Below are 22,973 nucleotides of genomic sequence, written 5' to 3'. Positions count from 1 at the left end.
AATGGTAGCGTAGATTGGATCGAAGCGGCGGAAGCGCGAGATGATGATCGGCTATACTGACGATAAGCCTGACGATAGCCCGATGCTACACGGCATTGAGCTTTCAGGCCCCCTTTCGCAGCCTCCTTCGATCCGAGCTGAGGATCGGAAGAGGGGAAGTTCCAAGCGCGTAGCTCCGGATTGCGTGGCCAAGCACGAGCACTTGATCCAGTCGGGTCCTCTGGGAAAATGCGACAATCCGCTGTGTACGACTTGTCCGGCCTATCTTGACCCCAATTTCCACAAGAAGGAGAAGGGCTATGTGGTGAGTTTTGAGTGAATTCTCGCATCCATTGCTCAAGAGTTTCCACTTGTAGGGAAGTGTTGCGGTGCCTGGATGTTTACGAAAGTTGTGGCTAGTGCTCCGCGAGATTTGGTACCACTTGTCACGCGGAGTCATAAATCCTCACACCAAGTTCGTCCAACGCTGGAACAAGTTCTTTGTTCTGTCTTGTCTCTCCAGCGTTTTCCTGGATCCACTATTTTTTTTCCTCCTCGCGGTAAAGCAGGTGAGCTTCTTGTTAGCTTTCGGCATCAGATCGGACAGAATTATTTGGAACTGTTCACTGTTTCATGGCAGTACCAAAAGTGCATTTACATCGACCAGAAAGCTTCCACTGTTTTGCTAATCTTGAGAAGTATCACTGACACGATTTATCTCATGCACATCCTCCTCCAGGTGACGGTTTTGTCTTTCCCTTTCCTTCTTTCAAGAAATTCAAGTTCACGTGATTAGATCATCGCAGTTTCGGCTGGCGTATGTTGCTTCATCGGTTCTTGAAATCGAGAGGCCAGAGAGGAGATTTTTGTCCGGCCGCAAAGTTTCCTTTGCAACTCGGGATCTTGTCGACAGTCCCAGGAAAATAGCGTGGAAGTACTTGACGGGATGGTTTTTGCTGGATCTTTTGTCAACTTTGCCTCTTCCACAAGTAAGCTCAATTTTTTTTCTTGATTTTACGCTAAATCACTTCATGATCATCCAGATTATGATCAAACTTGTTGTGCCGCGTTACATGGGAGCATCTGGTGCAAACTACTTCAAAAATGTGCTCCGCGTCACAATGCTACTCCAATGCGTCCCACGCATAATTAGAGTGCTGCCGTTTCTTTCAGGATATACTTCTATCGGTTTTATCTTTGAGACCGCTTGGGCGAACTTCGTCATCAATATTCTTCTCTATCTCCTTTCAGGCCACGTCGTTGGCTCTTGCTGGTACCTTTTCGGGTTGCAGGTATGGTTTTAGTACTTTACCAATCACAAGTATTTCAAGGGTAACACTGTTTTCTACGTATGCAGAGAGTGAACCAATGTTTGCATAACGCTTGCAGAAATGCGACCAGTTCACGATGCATTGGAGACTTTCTAGACTGCGGCAATGGAACCCTGCAAGAACGTCTCATTGGAAATGCCGTCAGGAGCTTGTGGGTGAACAATGAAAACGCTACTCAGTGCTTTGACAGTCCATCTCGCGTCTTCACATACGGTATATATCAACCTGCTGTGCTGGTGACTACACATAATAACAGCTTTACCAGATATATTTTCTCCTTAGTTTGGGGGTTTCAGGTAAGTGGAAGTTGGAAGCTGTTGATAGATGTTGCTCGCTTCGTGATCAATGCAGCAAATCAGTACGTTAGCTGGAAACCAGATTCCGAGCCTGTTCATCTGGGAGGTCGTTTTTGTGATGACGGTCATTGGACTGGGCCTGCTACTGTTAACGTTGCTCATCGGCAACATGCAAAGCTTTCTACAGTCCCTCGGTCGCAGGTATCTCTAGACTTTCGCCTTGGTTCTCACGTCTGTTTTTTTCTCAGATCCTTGGAAATGCAGTTAAAACGATACGACGTTGAGAAATGGATGAACCGCCGTCATCTACCTCAAGACTTAAGAAAGTATGACTGAATGTTTTTAGCTTCTCGTGAAATTTACTTTGTGTTCTTTCAAGGCGAGTGAGACAATTTGAGAGATTTCACTGGGCAGCAACCACCGGTGTCGGGGAAGAGGAGCTGTTGGAGGACTTACCGGAAGATCTGCACAGAGATATTCGCAGGCTGCTCTTCACAGATCTCGTGCAAAAGGTTTTTTCCGAGTACATGATTGACAAACTTCACCATGGTTTTCTATTTTCCAGGTTCCTCTTCTAAGAGCCATGGGTGAGCACTCGCTCGACCAGATCTTCCAGCGCTTGCGTCAAAAGCTCTACATCGACGGCTGCGAGGTCGCGCGTCGTGGTGTTTACGTCCACCAGATGCTCATCATTGTCCGAGGAACGCTGCAAAGCAAAAACGAGGACGGCTCTGACGCAATGCTGCGAGGCGGAGATATCTGCGGCGAAGAGCTGCTGACGATGTCTCTCTTCAACTCTCGCTTCTCCAAGCAAATCCGAGCCATCTCCACTAGAACAGTCGTGTGCCAAGGTAACGTCGAGGCCTTTTCCATCGGGAGGCAAGCTCTGGAAGAAGTGAGCCGCGACTTCAAGTTGCTACAAGATCCACAAGTGCAAAGAGCTATCAGGTACACAAGTTTTGTTCTTCCTCGAAGATTTTCTACAAGAAAATTCACGAGTCTTCTTTCTAGATGTGAATCGCACTTCCTGAGATCATGGGGAGCGGGGAAGATCCAAACGCTATGGAGATATAGAAAGAAGATGCGCGCAAACAAGAGGTGGCCTAGCGCAATATACAAGAAGAAATGAACGGCTGGATCGTGATGTTTAGTCTGACGGCTGCGATTCGAGATGGATTTTCCCGCCCGGCGGTAAAACCCGCGTTTCAAGCGCACGCTATGGCTCCCAGATTTTCGCGACGTCCTCGATGATCTGCGCCATGAGGGGGAATTGCTACTGCTGCTCGCGCTCTATAAATCCTCTCCACTTGGCCGCCTCCTCAAGCGGATCCATCAATCCGGCTTCACAATGGCGGCGGCAGACTGGGTGAGGATGATCGATGTCGTTTTGGATGCTAGCAAGGTGCGCAAGCGAGCGGAGGAGGAGGAGAAGGAAGTGGCGGCCAAGGCGACGACATCGTCCGTGGTTCTGGCATGGCGAGACCTCACGGTCTCGGTTTCTTCCAGTCAGGGAGGGCAGGCGCGCAAGGTTCTTCACGGATTGACAGGCTATGCCGAGCCCGGGCGATTGCTGGCCGTGATGGGACCGTCCGGCTCCGGGAAATCGACGCTGCTCGACTCCCTCGCTGGTAATATCGTGTGCTTGCATCGATGTCTCTTGAAATTTCGGGAATCTTGCGTGATCTTGGCGTCACAGGGAGGCTTGCGAGGAATGCCAAGAGAGAAGGGAGCGTGTGGATCAACGGGCAGAAGCAAAAGACCTCGTTTGGAACGGCTGTGAGTGATCTTAGTTTTCTTTCTTCTTTGGGGCCGATTTTTCTTTTGTTCTTTTTCTTTTTCGTGTAAGGCTTATGTGACACAGGAAGATGTTTTGATCGGGACTCTCACAGTTAGAGAGACGATCTTCTACTCAGCGAAGCTGCGGCTGCCTGATAAGATGCCGCTGGCCGAGAAGATCGCCATGGTGGAGACGGCGATCTTGGAGATGGGGCTTAGCGAATGCGCCGACACTGTCATTGGGAATTGGCACTTGCGGGGGCTTAGCGGCGGTGAGAAGAGAAGGGTCAGCATTGCTCTGGAGCTCCTTCTAAGGCCACATTTGTTGTTTCTGGACGAGCCCACGAGCGGTCTTGACAGGTATAGCATACACTTCGTGTTCTTCATGGAAAACTAAGTTGTCTCTTGACAATGTTTTTGACATTTGTTGTGTAGTGCTTCGGCGTTTTTTGTGACGAAGACTCTGCAGAAGCTAGCTAGAGATGGCCGCACGGTTTTGGCCTCGATTCACCAGCCCAGCAGCGAAGTTTTTGCACTCTTTGACGATCTCTTCCTCCTCGCGAACGGGAGGACCGTTTACTTTGGTGAATCTCGATCGGCTCACCAGGTACTGCCAACTTCTTCCAAGTTGATTGATCAGCTAAAGAACGCTTAAAATTTTCTTCAGTATTTCTCCGCAGCGGGATTTCCCTGCCCTCCGCTGCGCAATCCCTCGGACCATTTTCTGCGAGCCATCAACTCGGACTTTGACAGAGTCAAGCAAACTCTGAAAGGATCTTACATCGATGACCAACTGGATTCCAGTGACCCTCTGAACAAAATCACGGCCACGGAAGTTGTGGCTATACTTTTGGATAGTTATCCGTTGTCGACCCAGGCATTCTGGGCCGACTCCAAAGTAAACGAGTATACTTCTCTGGTAAGACTTCCCGTTCCTGGCAACTATTTGACTGATGGATGAGTTTGTTTGCAGAATGGTACTGTTTCAGAACCGAATGGAAGCCAGGCCAGCTTTCTTACACAGTCTTTGACTCTAACGTGCAGATCTTTCGTCAACATGACCCGAGACATTGGTTACTACTGGCTTCGGCTTGCGATCTACATGTTGCTGACTCTGTGCATCGGAACCATTTACTTCAAGGTGGGATCGACGTATGAATCCATCGCAGCAAGAGCCTCGTGTATGGCTTACGTTGCCGGTTTCCTCACTTTCATGTCGATTGGTGGCTTTCCATCCTTCGTGGAAGATATGAAGGTGAGTTCGACGTACTGCGTTTTCTTCTTCGACTCAACCATGTCCATGTCCAGGTTTTTGCTCGAGAAAGATTGAATGGTCACTATGGAGTGGCAGCATTCGTGATTGCGAACACGCTGTCGTCGCTGCCGTTTCTGTTCCTCATATGCTTCGTCTCGGGATTCATTTGCTACTACATGGTCGGACTTAACCCGGGCTTCGACCACTTCATCTACTTCCTCCTCATTCTCTTCTGTAGCGTCTCGGTGGTGGAAAGCCTGATGATGGCAGTGGCGAGCGTCGTCCCCAACTTTCTCATGGGTATCATCACTGGAGCTGGAATCCAGGTAAACTCTCCGGACTGATATGAATCTCACTGAAAAACTTGTCATGTTTTGTTCCAGGGCTTTTTCATGCTTGTAGCCGGGTTCTTCCGCCTTCCCAACGAGATCCCAAAGGTTTTCTGGAAGTACCCGGTGTCCTACCTCAGCTTCCATATGTTCTCCCTCCAGGGGATGTACCAAAACGATTTCCTGGGCGTTGATTTCTCGAACAAGTTCCCAGCGCTGCCAACGATCCCCGGCCGCCTCATCCTGTCCGAGTTCTACCAAGTGAACATGCGGCGCTCCAAATGGGCCAACCTCGCCGTGGTTTTCAGCATGATCGTCATCTATAGGCTCTTCTTCTTCGCGATGATCAAAGCCGGCGAAGATCTGTGGCCGCGAGCCAGGAGACTCACTACCAGTCGCGCCTCTCTCTGGAGGATCAAGGCCATGGATCTCGTCACAAAGCTCTCAGAGATGCGGCGAAAGAGCAGCTCAATCGCCCACAGATCGAGCAGCGATGAATTTCTACCCCCGCCATCGCTGCTCTAAGAAGCAGCAACTGTAAGGGCTTCAGCTGAAGCGGATTATATCCCCTGCCCACGTGGAAGGGCATAAAGCATAGAATCTAAAGGTGCCCCTTTTATGGCGGGCTTGCATTTCAAACACTGGCCAATAGGAGGAAATCTAGATAGGTTTTATACTACACGCTCTCTCCGCTTTAGGAGTGATCTAGCTTAGGGCATCCAAGCAGCGGCGATGAGCGCCATGGACAAGGGCGCCACGGCGATGAATGTGGACGAGCAGCCACATGTCCAGCACGGACCATCGCTCGTGGAGCAGCTCCAGGTAAGTGTCGATCGATCGATCGGGCGGCGCTTATTCCAGAAATCTCCCTGTGTGCAGCACTGTGGCATTTCCGCGGTGGATGTCAAGAAGCTCCGAGAGGCAGGGTTTTGTACCGTCGAAGCGGTGGCTTATTCGCCCAAGAAGGAGCTGCTCAAGATCAAAGGCATAAGCGAGGCTAAGGTCGACAAGATCACTGAAGCGGGTATGTACATTTTGGTTCTGTTTTGTTTTTTGTTTTTTTCTCATTGTTCTATGGAACTTGCGTAGCGACCAAGCTTGTTCCGATGGGATTCACAAGTGCGGCACAAATGCACGAGCAGCGATCCGAGATCATCCAAATAACATCGGGGTCCAAAGAACTCGATAAGATCCTGGAAGGGGGCATTGAGACGGGCTCCATAACGGAGATCTATGGAGAGTTTCGGACTGGAAAGACCCAGTTGTGTCACACGCTTTGTGTAACATGTCAGGTATGTATGTTCGTTTTGACATTATGGATCGCTGAGTTTTGTGTTTTCTTAAAAGCTGCCATTAGATCAAGGAGGCGGTGAAGGCAAAGCGTTGTACATAGATGCCGAAGGAACGTTCAGGCCACAGAGATTGTTGCAAATCGCCGAGAGGTTGGATCACGTCTTTCTTTCTTTTTCGTGATTCCGTATGATCGTTTCCTTTACATAGATATGGGCTGAATGGAGCAGATGTTTTGGACAATATTGCCTACGCGAGAGCATACAACACTGATCATCAATCACAGCTTCTGTTGGAGGCGGCGTCTATGATGGCTGAATCGAGGTAAGCATTTTCCTTGATAAGTTAAACACGAACACTCTCCTCGCAGGTTTGCGTTGATGATAGTAGACAGCGCGACTGCTCTGTATCGGACCGATTTTTCGGGACGCGGTGAACTATCTGCGAGACAAATGCACCTTGCTAGATTCTTAAGAAGCCTACAGAAACTGGCAGACGAGGTAAGCTCTCGATCGCTCTCTCGCTCGTTTGCCTTTAAAATTTAGAGTAACATTTTGCTTCACAGTTTGGAGTGGCGGTGGTCCTGACTAACCAAGTTGTGGCACAAGTCGACGGGTCTGCCGTTTTCGCTGGTCCGCAAGTCAAGCCCATCGGGGGCAACATAATCGCCCATGCCTCCACGACAAGGTACACGGGTGTCTGTCACTTCATTCTAGCTCTATTTCCTAAACTAATGCTCACTATTTTCTTCACAGACTGGCATTGCGGAAGGGACGAGGGGAGGAACGGATATGCAAGATCGTTTGCTCGCCATGCCTAGCAGAGCAAGAAGCTCGTTTCCAGATCTCTGGCGACGGCATCATTGATGTCACAGATTAATGCTCCACAAGCAGAGAGCCAGCTTCATAAGCTGCTAAACGAACGTGGTGCTCGAGCACCACGCTAAGTATTTGTTTATGTGCTCCAATTTGAATATAAATAGGCTCCATGGCTCTTGCACAAGCACAGCAAGCGTACAACAATGTCTGCCAAATCGAATCTCGTTTCCTCTTCCTTGTTGCTGCAGTATGCATGCTAGCAGTGATGGGAGCCTCGTGGTGCATCTATTGTTTGCAAGACCAATGGTGAAGAGATACCAAGTTATGGATGTACCTTTGGCGGATTTGGAGAATACCTGTCGACTCTGCTGATCGGACGAAAATCAGATAGTGTGTGGGTGAGTGACTGTGAACAGATGAGATGCAAGGCAACATATGAGAATCCCAAGTGAGACCGATGGTATATCTTGAGCTCGAGTGAATAGAATGTTTGCAAGCTTAAACTATCGCTGTCTGATTGAATTTCTAATAAAAGTTTAGCATATACACCTCACTCACCATGGACAACATTTATCCACCTGAGACCTTTATTGAAGTCTAGTTTAAATTTGAAAGCTACGAGATGGGAGGGAGTTTGATTGATCCAGACGGAACTGAGCTTGTTCCTTCGTGTGCGAGGATATCGTAAAATTCGTTTCAAGCTAGCCACGACCGCGCATATATACTGAAACTCCCAAGCTCCAAACCTTCATTTGTTTCAATCCATGGGCAGAGAGGTAACTCCACTCCAGCCGAAGCTGCCCGTGCTCTCCTTTTGTAAGAGAGCTCACTTCTCTCCTTTTGTGTATAGGGTTTCCATGGATTGCGTGTGGGTGAGGAAGGATGGAGAAGGCGAGGCGCTGCGCGTTCCTCTCCACGATTCGAAGCATCTGATGGTGGACAGCATTGCGGCACACTGGGGACTGGACGCCGCCACGCTCCGTGTGGGTCAGACCGCTCTCTTCAAGGACGCGAATGGGAATTCGGTGATGACGGTGGAGCAAATCGCTGCCAATTCCAATGCCCATGGCGATGGCCAGTCCCAGCAGAATCCCCTCGTCATCACGGGTAACAGGAATCGCCTCTCCCAGGAAGAAGCAGAGGCGGCATTGGCCAAGACGAAGCTCGGGATTGGAATTGCGAGAGCTCGCGAGCAGCGGAAGGAAGCAGATCGCCGCATCGCGATCTCCCACCTGTGGAATGATGCGCTGTGTAGAGAGTTCTACCTCGGATCAGCGATGTATTCCTATTCCATGAAAGGCTTGGTTGGCGAGCCTCCGAGTGTGTTGGGAGAGGTGGTGGGCAGATTCGTCGGTACAATAAATGTAGCTCGCAAGACAGAAGCTCCCAGCGACAAGAACTGCAAGGGAATGGTGGCGCTTATCAGGCCAGATGGAAGCTGCATCACTGCTCTCCAATGCATCGAAGGGATGTTTAGTGGCAGTGGCAAGGCGGAAGAAAAGGTGATCGTGGTGAGCTTTCCACGCATCAAAGGAGGAGTTTTGTACGAGTGCAAGGTTGGTTCTCGTCTGTCTTCCTCGGTGGTGTGCCTGGAGCCGCAAGCCCACTGCTTGCAAGAATTTGAAGGGTGCTTGAAAATGGAAGTAATCAGTCTCCCATTGTTCCAGCGACTGTACACGTTTGGTGGCCACAAGTCTATGGATCTTATCAACGTCTTCTCGGTGGATCCAGAGGCTTTTCTGCCTGTGTCGGCTGTGCAAGACCTAGGTGCCCCCGTGTTTGCCGATGGAGGAAGCTTGATCGGTGTTGTTACAAACACGTTCCTTGGGAAGCTTGGTAGAGGAGACACGGACAGGAAGCGCAAGCTGCAATCTTTTCAAGGGCGGCATCTGGAATGCCAAAAGACTGCAGACTTGGACAAGGAGTTTGAGCATGCAAGGCTTTATCGCAATGTCTCGGAAGAGATGCATGACGTCTACTTATGTAAGTTTTCTCTTCTATTTTTGTGTTATTGGATTACTACATTCGCTTGCAGGGGCAAAAGCTGCCATCCATCTGAACCGGGTTGTGCAGTTTGCTCCAGTGACGTGGAAGACACCGATTGATGAATGGAAGGAAGCTCATCCAGTTGAAAGTAAGTAGAAAGCTTACATCTGGAAATCTAACATCTAAAATCTCTTTTCTAGGCTTCGAGAAGGATCTCCCTCAAGAGCTTCCAAGCAGGAGATCCAAGACCGGATCAGCTCCTAGAAGGTCAGCTCCTAGAGCAAAAACCTGTGTACTTGTCTAGAGAAACAATGCTTGTCTACTCTGATGCTCCAAAATCTAAGGCCTTTGTTTTCTTTTACTTAGTCACAGGTCCTATGAATCTGGCTTGTCCATGCATCGCAGCCTGCACCCCCTATTTTCCAGAATGTCTCTTGAAAGGCTTCTAGAGAAGGGTCTCAATCACCACCCGGAAGCCAAGGACTGCTTGACAAGCTTCACATTCTTGAGGCTTCCACAGTTGAGCAGCGCATTTCCAAAGCATTCCATGGAGACGTTCTTGAGGTGGACGAGCTTCATGTTATGCATGCAGCCGATGTTCGCACTCACTTGATGGCACCATCCTCCTCCATGTGAGATTCTTGGTACCATCACAGAAACCCTGATCCTACTTCTAATACTAAGACATTCCTTACACTAAACTTAAGCTTTCAACCACTGTGATTGGAGGACTACTGATTCAATAGGAAGTATTGTCCTATTGTGAATCAAAGTTCTTAATGTTTATTACAAAAGAAAATTAAGCATTGCTACACTAAGTCTCACTGAAAAACTTGGTCCAGGGCTTCGTGCTTGTACCCTGGCTCTTCTTCCTATCCTAAAGGTTTTCTGGAACTAACCAGTGTCCTACCTAGCTCTGCCAGGTTTTACCAAGTGGACATGCAGCGTTCCAAATGGGCCAACCTCGCCGTGGTTTCGTCATCTTAGGCTCTTCTCAAAGCCGGCGAAGATCTGTGGCCGCGAGCCACGAGACTCACTGCCAGTCGCGCCTCTCTCTGGAGGATCAATCTCGTTTCTTCTTGGGGTAGAAATTCATCGCTGCGCTCACGAAGAAAACCAACTGTAAAGGCTTCAGCTGAAGGGCATAAAGCATAGCATCTAAAGGTGCCTCTTTTAGGGCATCCAAGCATCCAAGCAGCGGCGATGAGCGCCATGGTCAAGGGCCCCGCGGCGATGAATGTGGAGGAGCAGCAGCATGTCCAGAACGGGCCATCGCTCGTGGAGCAGCTCCAGGTAAGTGTCGATCGATCGCGCTTATTCCAGAAATCTCACTGTGGCATTTCCGCGGTGGATGTCAAGAAGCTCCGAGAGGCAGGGTTTTGTACCGTTGAAGCGGTGGCCTATTCGCCCAAGAAGGCAAGATCAAAGGCATAAAGGTCGACAAGATCCACTGAAGCGGGTTATGGACATTTTGGTTTTGTTTTGTTTTTATTTTCTTCTCATTGTTCTACGGAACTTGCGTAGTGAAGCGACCAAGCTTGTTCCAATGGGATTTACAAGCGCGGCACAAATGCACGAGCAGCGATCCGAGATCATCCAAGTAACATCGGGGTCCAAAGAACTCGACAAGATCCTCGAGGGGGGCAGAACTGAGATCTATGGAGAGTTTCGGACTGGAAAGACTCAGTTGTGTCATACGCTTTGTGTAGCATGTCAGGTATGTATCTTCGTTTTGACTTCATGGATCACTGAGTTTTGTGTCTATTTCATTAGATCATGGAGGTGGTGAGGGCAAAGCAGATGCTGAAGGAACTTTCAGGCCACAGAGATTGTTGCAAATAGAGGTCGGATCACGTTTTCCTTTCTTTTTCGTGATTTCTTATGATTGTTTCATTTTCTGGATGATAGATATGGGCTGAACTGCTGTTGGAGGCGGCGTCTATGATGGCTGAATCGCGGTAAGCATTTCCCTTGATATGTTAAGCACTCTTGGCCTTCTCCTGCCTTGATGGTAGTAGACAGCGCGACTGCTCTGTATCGGACCGATTTTTCAGGACCCGGTGAACTATCTGCCAGAAAAATGCACCTTGCTAGATTCTTAAGAAGCCTACAGAAACTGGCAGACGAGGTAAGCTCTCGATCGCTCTCTCGCTCGTTTGCCTTTAAAATTTAGAGTAACATTTCGCTTCACAGTTTGGAGTGGCGGTGGTCCTGACTAACCAAGTTGTGGCACAAGTCGACGGGTCTGCCGTTTTCGCTGGTCCGCAAGTCAAGCCCATCGGGGGCAACATAATCGCCCATGCCTCCACGACAAGGTACACGGGTGTCGGTCACTTCATTCTAGCTATTCTCTAAACTAATACTGACTGCTTTCTTCACAGACTAGCATTGCGGAAGGGACGAAGGGAGGAACGGATATGCAAGATCGTTTGCTCGCCATGCCTAGCAGAGCAAGAAGCTCGTTTCCAGATCTCTGGCGACGGCATCATTGATGTCACAGATTAATGCTCCACAGAAAGCTTCATAAGCTAAACGCTTTCACGTTAAAATATATCCGATGGTTATTTTACCTAATACAACAGCGTACAGTAGAAGTAACCACTATAACGTGTGTCTGTTTAATTAAGTTCAAAACACGTTACATTTCATAACTCTTTCACGTTAAAATATATTCCATGTGTGAGGGCCAAGTGTACGGCTACAATGCCGTATACTAATATTAGCGTAATGGGATTTTAGTAGCCGTCGGATTGGTTTCAATCCAGACCACTCGCTCCTGAATATAAACTAAGGTTTTTGGGCTATGCACATTTTCTGTATTCCTTTTCCATATTCCGAGCACTCACACATGGTTATTTTACCGATTAGTGAATACAACAGCGTACAGTAGAAGTACTATAATGTGCTTGATTATGTCAACGTGGTGCTCGAGCCCACGCTAAGTATTTGATTATGTGCTCCAATTTGAATACATCCTTCCTCCTTGTTGCTGCAATATGCATACTATCTGTGACCAATGCACAGTCAGAGGTTATGCGATGAATGTGCTTGATTTCAATGACCAGGTGCATTGACGATTACAACAGGAAAATAGGGAACTGACGGAACAGTGGACATATCAGTAATTCAACAACACATCTAGAATTGGCCCACAATTTCTAGATCTGGACAATCTGGGGGATGATTTCAAGCCTTGTACCGATAATGAGTATCATCGACAAGGTCCATGCTTGAGAAATATCTGTGGTTTCAAGCTCACCCTTAAGGATTTTGGGCCAAGAGAAAGGTAGCCTCGTGGTGTGTTGATTGTTTGCGAGAGCAATGGTGAAGAGATATCAAGATATGCATGTAACTTTGGCGAATTTGGAGGATACCTGTTGACTGAGATGATCGGACAAAAGGCAGATAGTGTGTGGGTGAGTGACTGTGAACAGATGGCATGCAAGACAATATATGAGAATCCTAAGAGAGACTGATGGTATCTTGATCTCAAGTGAATAGATTGTGTGCAATCTTAAATAATCATTGTCTGATTGAATTTCTAGTAAAAGTTCAGCATATGCACCTCACTCACCATGAACTAATGCATAATGCACTCACCATTATGCATGAATCCTGGAAGACACCATCTATCCACCTGAAACCTTTATTGAAGCTTGGTTTAAAAGTGTTTTAAAAATGGAGATATATTTTTTAAAATTTTGTAAGATAAAAAGAAATATTTTAAGGGATTGATGTATATATCATGTATATGCAGCCTATTTCAGCTCTTTTGCATGAAAAGTTACTAGGGAAGAAGGTAAGAAACAAAAGAAATTTACATAAACTGATCTATTTTTCATTTCCAGGTTCAAGTTGCATCCTTTCTCAAACTTGTGAACCTTGCATTCCAGCAGAGTGGTGAAAATCCACCACTTATGATGATACCTATTTTTACTTCGACTTTTGCCATAAAGTAAGTTCATCATAAGTTCATCATAAACTATTTTTTCTCTATTGCATACCCTTCTACCTTCATTAAATTAAAAATCTATGACAATAATAAGAGTATAAAATTGTTAGTTACAACAATATATTGATTGAAAAAGAATGACTTTAATATAACTGAAAAGTTAGAATGACAATCAAATAATAACACACAGTTGAAAGGGTGTATAACATTAATTAAAGGGAAGAAGACTATGTTTTCTTAGTTATTATTTAAGTTAAATCGATGTTTTGGGAGAACTATTATTTTTTTTATCAAAAATACATATAAGAATTCATGTTAAAGTTTTTTAGCAACATTGTTAAGAGATTAAAACCAAAATATCACTTAATGAGATAAAAGAGAAAATATTAAAATACTAATTATTCTATTTTTGGATATTTGATAATATTCAATGCTTTAAAGAAGTTGGATTTTGTGCTCCATATCACCAATAAAATAAATTTTAGTATTAAATTTAAAATATTTTTTATATATTAAATTTTCTTTACTTATTAACTTTTTATATTTTATTTGGCTTTGGTTTGTATTATTAATCTTTGTTTTACTTTATTGAGGAAGAACACCTAGACAGTTATAAAAAAATAAAAAGCAGTTCATAAGGTGAAAAATATTAACTTAAGGGTAAGGTTAAGGATTGTTGCTTACATTCCCATTAGAATGGTTGAATGAAGTTAAATTTTCATAATTTGCTAAAGTTTGTATCAGGTAAATTTTTTTTAACTGTAAATATAAACTTTTAAAACATTTAAATAATGTATTGCTCACTCTCTTTTATAAAATGTAGTGTTATGTTTCTTTGTTTTTGTTTTTGATTTATATTTTTTATAAAATTTAATTAAAATTTTATTTATTATGTAAAAAATTATATATTGTCATTATATGCTATTATGTTATGAGCAATAATCCTAACAACAATGGGGAAACCTCACAACAAATTTCAAAGTCTAAAAAAGAAGACATATGTATTATATATTTTCCATGCTTTAATGTTAAGGGGGATTTGTAACTGTGAGCATTCAAATTTTATGTGCTCCATGAATTTGAATATCTAGATGTTGTAATTTTACATCTTAAAGGTTGCAACAATAAAATATATATTTTATCAATCGACTCTTATACAGGAAAAATTGGGAAAAATGTAAAAATCAAAAGAAAATAACATAAAATTGATCCCTTTACTATTGAAAATCCATAAATTATAATGATACCTCTTCTTTTTTTTATTTTTGCTATCACTAACTCAGGAGAAAAATTATGTTTTTAGTGACTATTTGTGCTAAACTAATGTTTTATGAGCATTGATTTCTTTTAATTGTTTTTTTTTGTCAAGATTAGTTATAAGAGTTCATGTTGAAATTTTTTAGTAATATTGTAGAGATATTGAAGCAAGAATATCTTGATATACTCAATGATCTAGAAAAGATAACATTAAAATGCTAAAGTTGAAGAGAATAAATGTATAATATAACACTCCCCTCTCTTATATATTTACCCCTTATTATACTTACTATTCACTTAAGGTTGTAAAGATGGTTTAAAATAAAATTGTAAACATTGTAATACTACAAGATCTTTTAAAACTAACACTTAGTTTGTATATAGTAATTTCATATTACTTAAATACTTCAAGTGATGCATTGTTAGTGTATTAAAATGTCAAAAGATAAAGCCCATATTGAATATAATATTAAAAGTGAGCACATGATATTGAAAATGAAATACATCATTTCATTTCATTGCAGTACATATAATGATCACTCAAAGCATAAAATCACAATACTAAAAAAGTTTGAAATGAAATGAATTACATGACTTTTCTAAAATTGGTACTTTCTTCATTTCTAGACCATCTAGTATATAATAACACAAGAGATATATTTTCCTAGTGGAGTCGCCAATACTATAAAGAGACTTTATTAAAATAAAGAGTAAAATAATGTATAAGGAAATAAAAGGGGAGAAAGAAAAATTAAAGAAAAACTTTGTACATTGTTTTTCTTATTTATGATATAAACAAGAAGTTGAGTGTTGTGATAAATGATATTTTCAATATAGTAGAAGAAAATCATTTTTATGGTTAATATTTATTTTCATTATAAAAATTAATAATAAAAATAGTAGTAATGGAGATTTTCTTTTTTTATTTTGCATTACTAATAAACAGCTTTATAGAGTGAAAAATGATAGTAATAAAGGTTTGAGAGGAAAATTTATTATCTTCACTAACAATATATAATAGATAATCACTAATAGCAATAGAATTGATAAAAGCAACAATATAGTAAAACTATGAAAAATAAAGAATAAGAAAAAGTAAAGAAAAACATTTTTTCATTTAGCCATCAACTATATAGATAACCAAAAATTTATCTTATTTATTGGTAATTATTTTTATTTATTTTCTAAAACTTAGTTATGGATAGGCATGTTTTTCATTGCTCACTTATTTTAGATTAATTTTTTTTAATTTATCAATATATATATCTTTTCTAGTTTTACTTTGTATCGTTAATCTCTCTTTTACTTATTCAAGAAAACACTACACAGTCATCAAAGGATAGGTTTGGAAGGAAGATTACATATTTTCCATGCTTTAATGTAAAGAGGGATTTATAACTACGAGCATTCAAGTTTTATGTAGTTCATGAATTCAAAGATGTAAATGTTGCAATTTTACAGTTTAAAGGTTGCAATAATAAAACATATATGCTACTAATTTTGACTCTTATACAGAAAAATTTAGAAAAAAGGAAATAATTAAAAGAAAGTACCATAAAATTGATCCTTTTATCAATTTTAAGTTTAAGATGCATTTTTCTCAAACTTATGGACAACACATTTTAGTATAACACTAAAAATTTATGGGTTATGATGATACCTCTTTTTGTTTTGACCTTTGCCATCACTAACTCGTGTTTTTTAATGACTAATTTAGCTAAACCAACATTTTGTGAGCATTCAACTTTTTTTTTGTCAAGACTACTTATAGTCATATTGAAATTTTTTTAGCAACATTGTAGAGAAATTGAACCCAAATTATCTTGATATATTCAATGATATTCTTGAATAGTTGATAATATCTAATTTTCTAGAGGGCTTGGAGTCTTTGCTCCAATCAAATATATCATAAATAAAATAGGTTTTAGCATTGATTTATAATATCATTTATACTTGATTTATTCTTTCCATACACTAATATTCATGGCAATAAGAGTAATAAGCTTTACCTCATTTGTGTAACAAACTTGTTAGGAAAATAAAAAACTTCTTACTTAGATTCAGCTATAATAGACTTTATAGTAGCCGTTTGTATGCTCTCGAGTATGCCTATATCTATTAAGAAATCAATTAGGAAAAGAAAGAGAAATGCAATACATGATAAGAGAGTTATTTTGATATATATTAGATTTGTTAAGACATAAATATACATTCCTCAATATCCCATAAAGATTAGTAAAACTCTCTTAAGCATAGAAGGTTTGACATTACTCATGCCTCCTAATTGATTGCTTTATGAAACTAGAGCCATTTGCTACACTTTAGGGAAGTAAGACTCATTTCAAAGTAGACCTCTATTCAATTGTGAAATGTTGAACTATTTTTTGTCAATCAACTTCTTGTTAGAGTGTGCATTTTGCTTATGAAAATGATGTATTAAACCACTTCAAAAGAACTTAAATTGCCCATGTGAACCCCCTTAATGAAGCACTATATCCACTACACATTTTCATATTAATCCAGCCCAACATCTGTGCAACCAAGTATATTTATGGAAGTTGTGATTATGAGAGTAACATTTTCTTAGAGAAGCATAATCATGAGGAAGAACAATATAAAACATACAAGCACCCTCTATTGATATAGCAGAAATTACCTAATCCAAAAATTAACCCCAAAAATCTCACAAATCAATTCATAGCCAATACTAAGCACATTGTTGTTTAGCAAATAGGTAGTTTGCCCTAGGTTGTTAGTTAACTAGCTCATTTTTCCATGAGTGTGTGTTTTATATAATTTTCTAGAATGGCAGGAGTCAAAGGTAGGGAGATTAACAATTAAAGCTAGAAAAAAAAATTCATTATATCATTCTAAGGTTCAAAGAGTTGTATCTTCTTCTCTTTGAGTTTATGGTCTATATCAAAGAGGTGTGACTGCAAATTGTGACCATGTAGCTAAGGTGAACAAAGCCTCACTTTTAGCACCTATAGATATTCTCATAATAGAGACAAACATTTCACAATCAATTGATCATCTTGGTTGGAGTGGCATTTGACTTTGGGAAGCTTATGCCTAAGACAACTAAGATGTTAAAAGAGTGGCAATGTGATCCAAGGCTTGGGAAGATCACCAAGCTTGGCCAATCATTTGCTCGTTCCAAAGACTATAGTGCAACTAAAGTACAAACTTGGTTCACATCCACATTGTGATATTGCATGACTAAATCAATGTGATCAACAGCAAGTTAATATCATTTTTCTCCTTATCTTCTTCTAGATTCCTAACCCTCCTCATAGGTGATACTGATTTCACTTGGGAGCAAATCACCAATAAAGTCGCCAAGTGAAGGTTTAGGGGTTCAACAAGGTATATATACTAGACATCGAGTGCTTCTCATTCCTCAACTGAGTGCTAGAGAATGAAATGACCCCCATCCTCATTGTCACTATAAGAGCATCACAAAGAACTACAAATTGCCACAACATCCTACTCAATCTTCCAAACTTGCTGCTTATAATCTTCATGTAGTCTTACATAAAGGACAAGATGCAATGGATTTTGGACATTCAGGTGGGTGGAGATGGCTTGCCAAAGAGCGGCTCACCAAGATTAGGGAAGAGACTTCCCTTAGTGGCCTTGGCCTACCAAAAACGAAGAGGAAAGCATTAAGGACATCAATAAAGTCTACTCACTTTTCATGCATATAAAGCAATTAACACAATTCTTAGGTTTAAGAGTACAAATGCACAATCTAGCTCCCCCCCTGCCTGCCCTCTCTTACATAGTTACCATCTTGCTATGCCCACTGCTCATTCCTTTTGTTCATACTTAGTGCTGTGCCTTAAATGTTTAATCACTATAATTTTATAATTAAGATGAACAGCTATAATATATGTTTAGCTTAGGTTTTTTCTCATTGTGTTTTATGTTTTTGTTCCTTTCTATAGTTTCTTTCTTATTTCATTCACTCTCTTAAGTATTATACAAAGGAGATCTAAATTGAACAAATAGCAAACTTTAAAATATTAAAATACGTAAATATCTAAGTTAAAAGTTTCTATAAGATTGAATTGTTTAAAAAAGACAAAGTTCATGAGAACTTATCTTTTATAAAACTATATTATTTTATTATGACAACTGTTACAGCTGTACATACTATTCCTAACTAGAATGGAATATGTAGATCATGCTTAAAATAATATTTTTCTTTTGCTAGTATTATTTGAAAAACTAATAATAATAAATTTGTATTATAGTTGATTTTCTTTTAGAAGAGAGAGAATGTGAAAGATGTTATTGACAAATGAGATATCAACTTGATAATTGAGGTTGTAAAGATGGCTTCAAGTGGAATTGTAAAAATTGTAATACCCCAAGATCTTTTAGTTTGCACATAGTAATTTCACATTTACTCAAATGATTCAAGTGTTAATGCATTAAAATGCCATAAAGTCAAACTCATATTGAGTATAATATTAAAAATGAGCACATGATAATGAATTGAAATTATCATATTACAATGAGATAGTCAAAAGATTGTCAGTCCAAGAAGAATTGTGGAAATTGATGAAAGGAAGTTTACTAAGTGGTAATATAATCATGGTAGAAGAGTAAAAGATCAATGGGTAAATTGAATGTGATTCACATTAAATGTTTATTACAAACTTAACTAATATATTATATAGGTAAGTTCTATTTCTTTTATTTTTATTATTAACTAATAATCAATATTGCTATTATGATTCAGTGTTTGAATTAGTTAAGCTTCAAGTTAATCACTCCCAAATTTTATTGATCAAATTACTAGAGTTCAAATAAATCATATTGAATTGACATGAAATGCAATGAAAATATATTATGGTATAATAAAAGGATTATACAGTTCTTATTCTTTGGTAAAAAAAAATATTGAAAGGAAGAAACTATAAGCTATATATTCAGAATAATGTTGTTATAGTAAAATAAAAATTCTATGGGAATCCAAATAAGCAAAAGGGTTCTACTTGGACCTTGACATCAACAAACAAAGGATCTGCCCTTGCTGTGTTTCTAGGAAATCCAGCTCAATAGATTGCGCATGGGAACTCGGCTATGGACAGTGCATGGCGATGATGCAGCAAGCCGGGATGAGGAGACATTTCGCAAAGATAGATTTTAGGGTAGACTCACTGTTTAGTGCAAGGTGGAAGAAGCGTGGAGCTTTCCACGCATCAAAGGAGGAGTTTTCTACGAGTGCAAGGTTGGTGCTCGTCTGTCTTCTTCGGTGGTGTGCCTGGAGCCGCAAGCCCACTGTGCTTGCAAGCATTTCAAGGGTGCTTGAAAATGGAAGTAATCAGTCTTCCATTGTTCCAGCGACTGTCCACGTTTGGTGGCCACAAGTCTATGGATCTTATCAACGTCTTCTCGGTGGATCCAGAGGCTTTTCTGCCTGCGTCGGCTGTGCAAGACCTCGGTGCTCGGTGTTGTTACAAACACGTTTCTTGGGAAGCTCACGGACAGGAAGCGCAAGCTGGAATCTTTTCAAGGGCGGCATCTGGAATGCCAAAAGACTGCAGACTTGGACAAGGAGTTTGAGCACGCAAGACTTTATCGCAATGCCTCGGAAGATCCTCTTCTATTTTTGTGTTATTGGATTACTACATTCACTTGCAGGGGCAAAAGCTGCCATCCATCTGAACCGGGTTGTGCAGTTTGCTCCAGTGACGTGGAATACACCGATTGATGAATGGAAGGAAGCTCATCCAGTTGAAAGTAAGTAGAAAGTTTGCATCTGGAAATCTAACATCTATATCTCTTTTCTAGGCTTTGAGAAGGATCTCCCTCAAGAGCTTCCAAGCAGGAGATCCAAGACCGGATCAGCTCCTAGAAGGTCAGCTCCTAGAGCAAAAACCTGTGTACTTGTCTAGAGAAACAATGCTTGTCTACTCTGATGCTCCAAAATCTAAGGCCTTTGTTTTCTTTTACTTAGTCACAGGTCCTATGAATCTGGCTTGTCCATGCATCGCAGCCTGCACCCCCTATTTTCCAGTTGCTCCACCACCCCGGAAGCCAAGGACTGCTTGACATAGGAAAGAAGCTTCACCTTCTTGAGGCTTCCACAGTTGAGCAGCGCGTTTCCAAAGCATTCCATGGAGACGTTCTTGAGGTGGACGAGCTTCATGTTTTGCATGCAGCCGAGCTTGGCGAGCGCCATCATCCCGTTGTTCGTGAGCGGGCAGTAGGACACATTGATCTGGAAGAACGAAACAAAGATGAGAACTTGAAGAACTAAAGAGATCAACCTGTCGCAGGTCCGGACACAAGTGTTCTAGCGCAAGTAGTCCGGGATCGCCTATTCTCGTGCAGCGTTTGATGTCTAGCTCCACGAGCCGCTTGCATCCCGCCGCGACTTGCGTGAGGCCGTCGGAAGTGACGAGTGTGCATCCTCGAATCTCTAGCTGGCTGAGCTTGCTGAGGCGAGCTATGGCTGTCATGGACGCGTCCGAGATTCGAGAGCAGTAGGACAAGTTCAGTACTCTCAGGTCCTGGCAGCCGTTGACGACCGAGATCACTCCGGCATCTCCGACAGATCGACACCTGCACGAGATCAAATTAATCTCTTTACGAGTAAAAACTTAAGAGAGAGAACCTGTAGAGATCAAGCTCCATAAGCTTGTGACAACCAGCTCCAACGAAGAAAATCCCATAGTCGGAGATGTTACAAAATGCCAGCTTCAAGACCCTGAGAAGGACACAATTTCCGATCGGCTCAAGCCCTGGAAAAAAGAAGATAAAAAGAAACCACGCGAGTTAAAAACAAGGAAGAACCACCGGTATGAGAAAACTCACCAGCACCTGTAAGATTGCAATCTGTGACATCGAGTTCCTCGAGAAGATGGCAGCTCTCGAAAACCATAGGAAGGCTGTTGTCGCTGACCATGAGGGACGACTCCAGCTTGAGGCTCTTGATGGAGGTGCTGCTCCTGGCGATAGACAGGAGCGAGATTTCAGTGACGTCGAAGCAGCAAGTAAGGTCGAGCTTCTTCAAGGATTTACATGACGTGATAAGTCGATCGATGCGCTTGTCCGTCACCCCTCGGCTTTTGCACAGGCTGAGCTCCTTGAGTTCTTGGCATCCCGCCGCGACGCGATCGAGCGAGTCGTGCGTAAATTCGCAACCATCCAGCCGCAGCGTTTGTATGCCGTTCGGTTTCTCAAAGTCGAGGAAAGCGTCTTCAGTTACCTGGAACGAAAGTAAGAGTTTTGTCTCGCATTTATCTCAGAAAGAATCGGGAAAGAAGAGCAAGAACCTGAGAGCAATGGCAGAGATGTAAGGTGAGCAACGTTGGCAATGCTGCAATCCCAACAGAGCTCACGTTTTGACAACGAGAAACGTCCAAATCCTTCACACACCAAAATGAAATCACCAAAGAGGAATATTGTGCTATAGTCTTACCACAAGCGACTTGCAGTTCTCCTGCAGATACGAAAGAGCTCTATCTCCAACATTGTTGCAGGCCATGAGATTTAGAGTTCTCAGTGCCTTGAGCTCCGAAACATACTTAACACCTTCGTCCGTTACCTGCAAAAGCAGAGACACTTAGCTAGCACCCTGAAGAAATGATAGCTTTACAGTACAAAAGCTACTCGAAAGAAAAAAAAAAAAAAAAGGGAACAAACAAAAAAAGAAATGCCACTACCTCAGTGAAGGAAAGATCAAGGATCATTAGCTCCTCGCTGCGAGCAGCGACGAGCTTAATGCCAGCATCAGTGATCGCCACACAGCCTTTGAGGACGAGAGTTTTCAGCCTGTGACATCCTGCTGCTAAGCTCTCCAATCCCATGTCTGTGACTCTAATGCAGCCAGTGAGCTTAAGTTTTTCTATCCGGTTGAGCCGGGCTAAGCCGAGAAGTCCATCGTCTTCCACATAAGAACAATAGCTAAGATCCATCTCTACGAGCGAGAGGCAGTGTTGAGATAAGTAGCGCAGGCCAGTGCTCGTGAACCCACAGATCCTGTTAAGATAGATGGCTGCCAGCCGCTTCCCAGCTTTATCCGCGACATGGATGAGATTCTCATCCGTGACACCGGCGCAGCACGTCAAGTCGAGCTCCTCCAAGCGCTCGTATCGATCGAGAGCTTGGGGGAGGAGCTCGGCCCGGAGAAGCTGGAGCCGCCTGCGCACACTACACTCCAATTTGTAGAAAGTTCTACAGACCATCCGCCAGCTCCTCCGGTCGAAACTGTCGGAGATCTTTCCCAGGACCTCGAGCAGAATGTGCTCGTCGACGAAATCGAGCAGGCAAGCGCTGGGTCTCCGCGATCCTGAGGAGCTGCTGCAAGCCATGATCCACTTTCCTCTTTTTTCTTTGCTCGTCAAGACTCTACGAGATAAAGCGAAAAAGGAGAAACGAGAGCGAGCGAGATGTGAGAGCCATCATGCCTCAGAAGCGGAAACTCCAAGGACTTGGAAAAGAGGGATCGGGTACTGGAAGAGTTAAAGAGCCAAGATAAAATCATCACCATCATCCAGAGGGGGGAAGGAGAACGAAAAGATAAAGCCTCTCTCTAATCGTTCGCCCACGCGAATTCAAATGCCTCGGCGGCCAGATGCTACCTAGAGAAGTACCTTCCAATCGTACCCACCGGCCCCAGCTCGCGCGCGCTGCGCTCGCCAAGAACCCTAAAAAGCCATCTAGGTGGTGAACACGTGGCGCCAGGACG

The 22,973-nt window shown here is 42.6% G+C and overlaps 5 protein-coding genes and 1 long non-coding RNA gene across 8 annotated transcripts; 5 read left to right on the top strand and 1 right to left on the bottom strand.

Annotated features, from left to right (window-relative positions):
* The first annotated feature begins 18 nt into the window (after positions 1-18).
* Positions 19-2,762, top strand: LOC9631073 (probable cyclic nucleotide-gated ion channel 20, chloroplastic). The gene is made up of 11 exons (XM_024672680.1): positions 19-304; positions 357-548; positions 620-718; positions 786-968; positions 1,023-1,271; positions 1,337-1,606; positions 1,662-1,807; positions 1,855-1,932; positions 1,986-2,118; positions 2,172-2,554; positions 2,618-2,762. Exons 1-11 carry the CDS (start codon positions 41-43, stop codon positions 2,733-2,735), a joined length of 2,115 nt encoding a protein of 704 aa, XP_024528448.1. The 5' UTR covers positions 19-40; the 3' UTR covers positions 2,736-2,762.
* A 141-nt stretch (positions 2,763-2,903) lies between these two features.
* LOC9631072 (ABC transporter G family member 11) lies at positions 2,904-5,602 on the top strand. Its single transcript, XM_002967939.2, has 8 exons — positions 2,904-3,234; positions 3,303-3,382; positions 3,453-3,742; positions 3,818-3,989; positions 4,050-4,301; positions 4,356-4,637; positions 4,691-4,963; positions 5,021-5,602. The coding sequence occupies exons 1-8, from the start codon at positions 2,955-2,957 to the stop codon at positions 5,489-5,491; spliced, it is 2,100 nt and encodes a 699-aa protein (XP_002967985.2). The 5' UTR covers positions 2,904-2,954; the 3' UTR covers positions 5,492-5,602.
* Positions 5,603-5,630: 28 nt separating this feature from the next.
* Positions 5,631-7,261, top strand: LOC112345582 (DNA repair protein RAD51 homolog). The gene is made up of 8 exons (XM_024672683.1): positions 5,631-5,788; positions 5,846-5,990; positions 6,056-6,258; positions 6,314-6,408; positions 6,467-6,580; positions 6,627-6,756; positions 6,822-6,943; positions 7,012-7,261. The coding sequence occupies exons 1-8, from the start codon at positions 5,699-5,701 to the stop codon at positions 7,133-7,135; spliced, it is 1,023 nt and encodes a 340-aa protein (XP_024528451.1). The 5' UTR covers positions 5,631-5,698; the 3' UTR covers positions 7,136-7,261.
* LOC9633158 lies at positions 7,244-9,387 on the top strand. Its single transcript, XM_024672376.1, has 4 exons — positions 7,244-7,353; positions 7,925-9,057; positions 9,110-9,208; positions 9,261-9,387. Exons 1-4 carry the CDS (start codon positions 7,244-7,246, stop codon positions 9,362-9,364), a joined length of 1,446 nt encoding a protein of 481 aa, XP_024528144.1. The 3' UTR covers positions 9,365-9,387.
* A 1-nt stretch (position 9,388) lies between these two features.
* On the bottom strand, positions 9,389-22,922 carry LOC9631071 (F-box/LRR-repeat protein 3). 2 transcript variants are annotated; one of them, XM_002967676.2, is made up of 8 exons: positions 21,949-22,922; positions 21,705-21,830; positions 21,559-21,651; positions 21,098-21,491; positions 20,898-21,024; positions 20,551-20,845; positions 20,278-20,501; positions 9,389-9,466 (listed from the first exon to the last, which is right to left on the bottom strand). In XM_002967676.2, exons 1-8 carry the CDS (start codon positions 22,594-22,596, stop codon positions 9,436-9,438), a joined length of 1,938 nt encoding a protein of 645 aa, XP_002967722.1. In that variant the 5' UTR covers positions 22,597-22,922; the 3' UTR covers positions 9,389-9,435. The 2 variants fall into 2 exon arrangements, with proteins under 2 accessions (XP_002967722.1, XP_024528449.1); XM_024672681.1 differs by lacking the exon at positions 9,389-9,466 and having other exon boundaries at positions 19,992-20,501; positions 21,104-21,491.
* Positions 10,258-11,146, top strand: LOC112345583. 2 transcript variants are annotated; one of them, XR_002992098.1, is made up of 5 exons: positions 10,258-10,353; positions 10,420-10,777; positions 10,834-10,904; positions 10,969-11,018; positions 11,079-11,146. It is a non-coding gene; the product is annotated as an uncharacterized LOC112345583 (long non-coding RNA). The 2 variants fall into 2 exon arrangements; XR_002992097.1 differs by lacking the exon at positions 10,258-10,353 and having other exon boundaries at positions 10,397-10,777.
* Positions 22,923-22,973: the final 51 nt, after the last annotated feature.

This window comes from Selaginella moellendorffii, unplaced genomic scaffold (assembly GCF_000143415.4).
Source record: "Selaginella moellendorffii unplaced genomic scaffold, v1.0 SELMOscaffold_9, whole genome shotgun sequence".
Taxonomy (NCBI): Eukaryota; Viridiplantae; Streptophyta; class Lycopodiopsida; order Selaginellales; family Selaginellaceae; genus Selaginella; species Selaginella moellendorffii.
This window is presented reverse-complemented; position numbering and strand designations above follow the sequence as displayed.

Excerpts from the sequence above, each read along its gene's own strand:
- LOC112345582 (XM_024672683.1), top strand. The coding sequence starts at position 5,699 with ATGAGCGCCATGGACAAGGGCGCCACGGCGATGAATGTGGACGAGCAG. Across the intron at positions 5,789-5,845 it reads CGCTCGTGGAGCAGCTCCAG|CACTGTGGCATTTCCGCGGT; the intron begins GTAAGTGTCGAT and ends CCCTGTGTGCAG. Across the intron at positions 6,581-6,626 it reads TCTATGATGGCTGAATCGAG|GTTTGCGTTGATGATAGTAG; the intron begins GTAAGCATTTTC and ends CTCTCCTCGCAG.
- LOC9631073 (XM_024672680.1), top strand. The coding sequence starts at position 41 with ATGATGATCGGCTATACTGACGATAAGCCTGACGATAGCCCGATGCTA. Across the intron at positions 549-619 it reads TCCTCCTCGCGGTAAAGCAG|TACCAAAAGTGCATTTACAT; the intron begins GTGAGCTTCTTG and ends GTTTCATGGCAG. Across the intron at positions 1,607-1,661 it reads CCTTAGTTTGGGGGTTTCAG|CAAATCAGTACGTTAGCTGG; the intron begins GTAAGTGGAAGT and ends TGATCAATGCAG.
- LOC9631071 (XM_002967676.2), bottom strand. The coding sequence starts at position 22,596 with ATGGCTTGCAGCAGCTCCTCAGGATCGCGGAGACCCAGCGCTTGCCTG. Across the intron at positions 21,652-21,704 it reads AGAACTGCAAGTCGCTTGTG|GATTTGGACGTTTCTCGTTG; the intron begins GTAAGACTATAG and ends TGGTGTGTGAAG. Across the intron at positions 20,846-20,897 it reads ATGGAGCTTGATCTCTACAG|GTGTCGATCTGTCGGAGATG; the intron begins GTTCTCTCTCTT and ends GATCTCGTGCAG.
- LOC9633158 (XM_024672376.1), top strand. The coding sequence starts at position 7,244 with ATGGCTCTTGCACAAGCACAGCAAGCGTACAACAATGTCTGCCAAATC. Across the intron at positions 9,058-9,109 it reads GATGCATGACGTCTACTTAT|GGGCAAAAGCTGCCATCCAT; the intron begins GTAAGTTTTCTC and ends ATTCGCTTGCAG. Across the intron at positions 9,209-9,260 it reads GGAAGCTCATCCAGTTGAAA|GCTTCGAGAAGGATCTCCCT; the intron begins GTAAGTAGAAAG and ends TCTCTTTTCTAG.
- LOC9631072 (XM_002967939.2), top strand. The coding sequence starts at position 2,955 with ATGGCGGCGGCAGACTGGGTGAGGATGATCGATGTCGTTTTGGATGCT. Across the intron at positions 3,383-3,452 it reads AGACCTCGTTTGGAACGGCT|GCTTATGTGACACAGGAAGA; the intron begins GTGAGTGATCTT and ends TTTTCGTGTAAG. Across the intron at positions 4,964-5,020 it reads TCACTGGAGCTGGAATCCAG|GGCTTTTTCATGCTTGTAGC; the intron begins GTAAACTCTCCG and ends GTTTTGTTCCAG.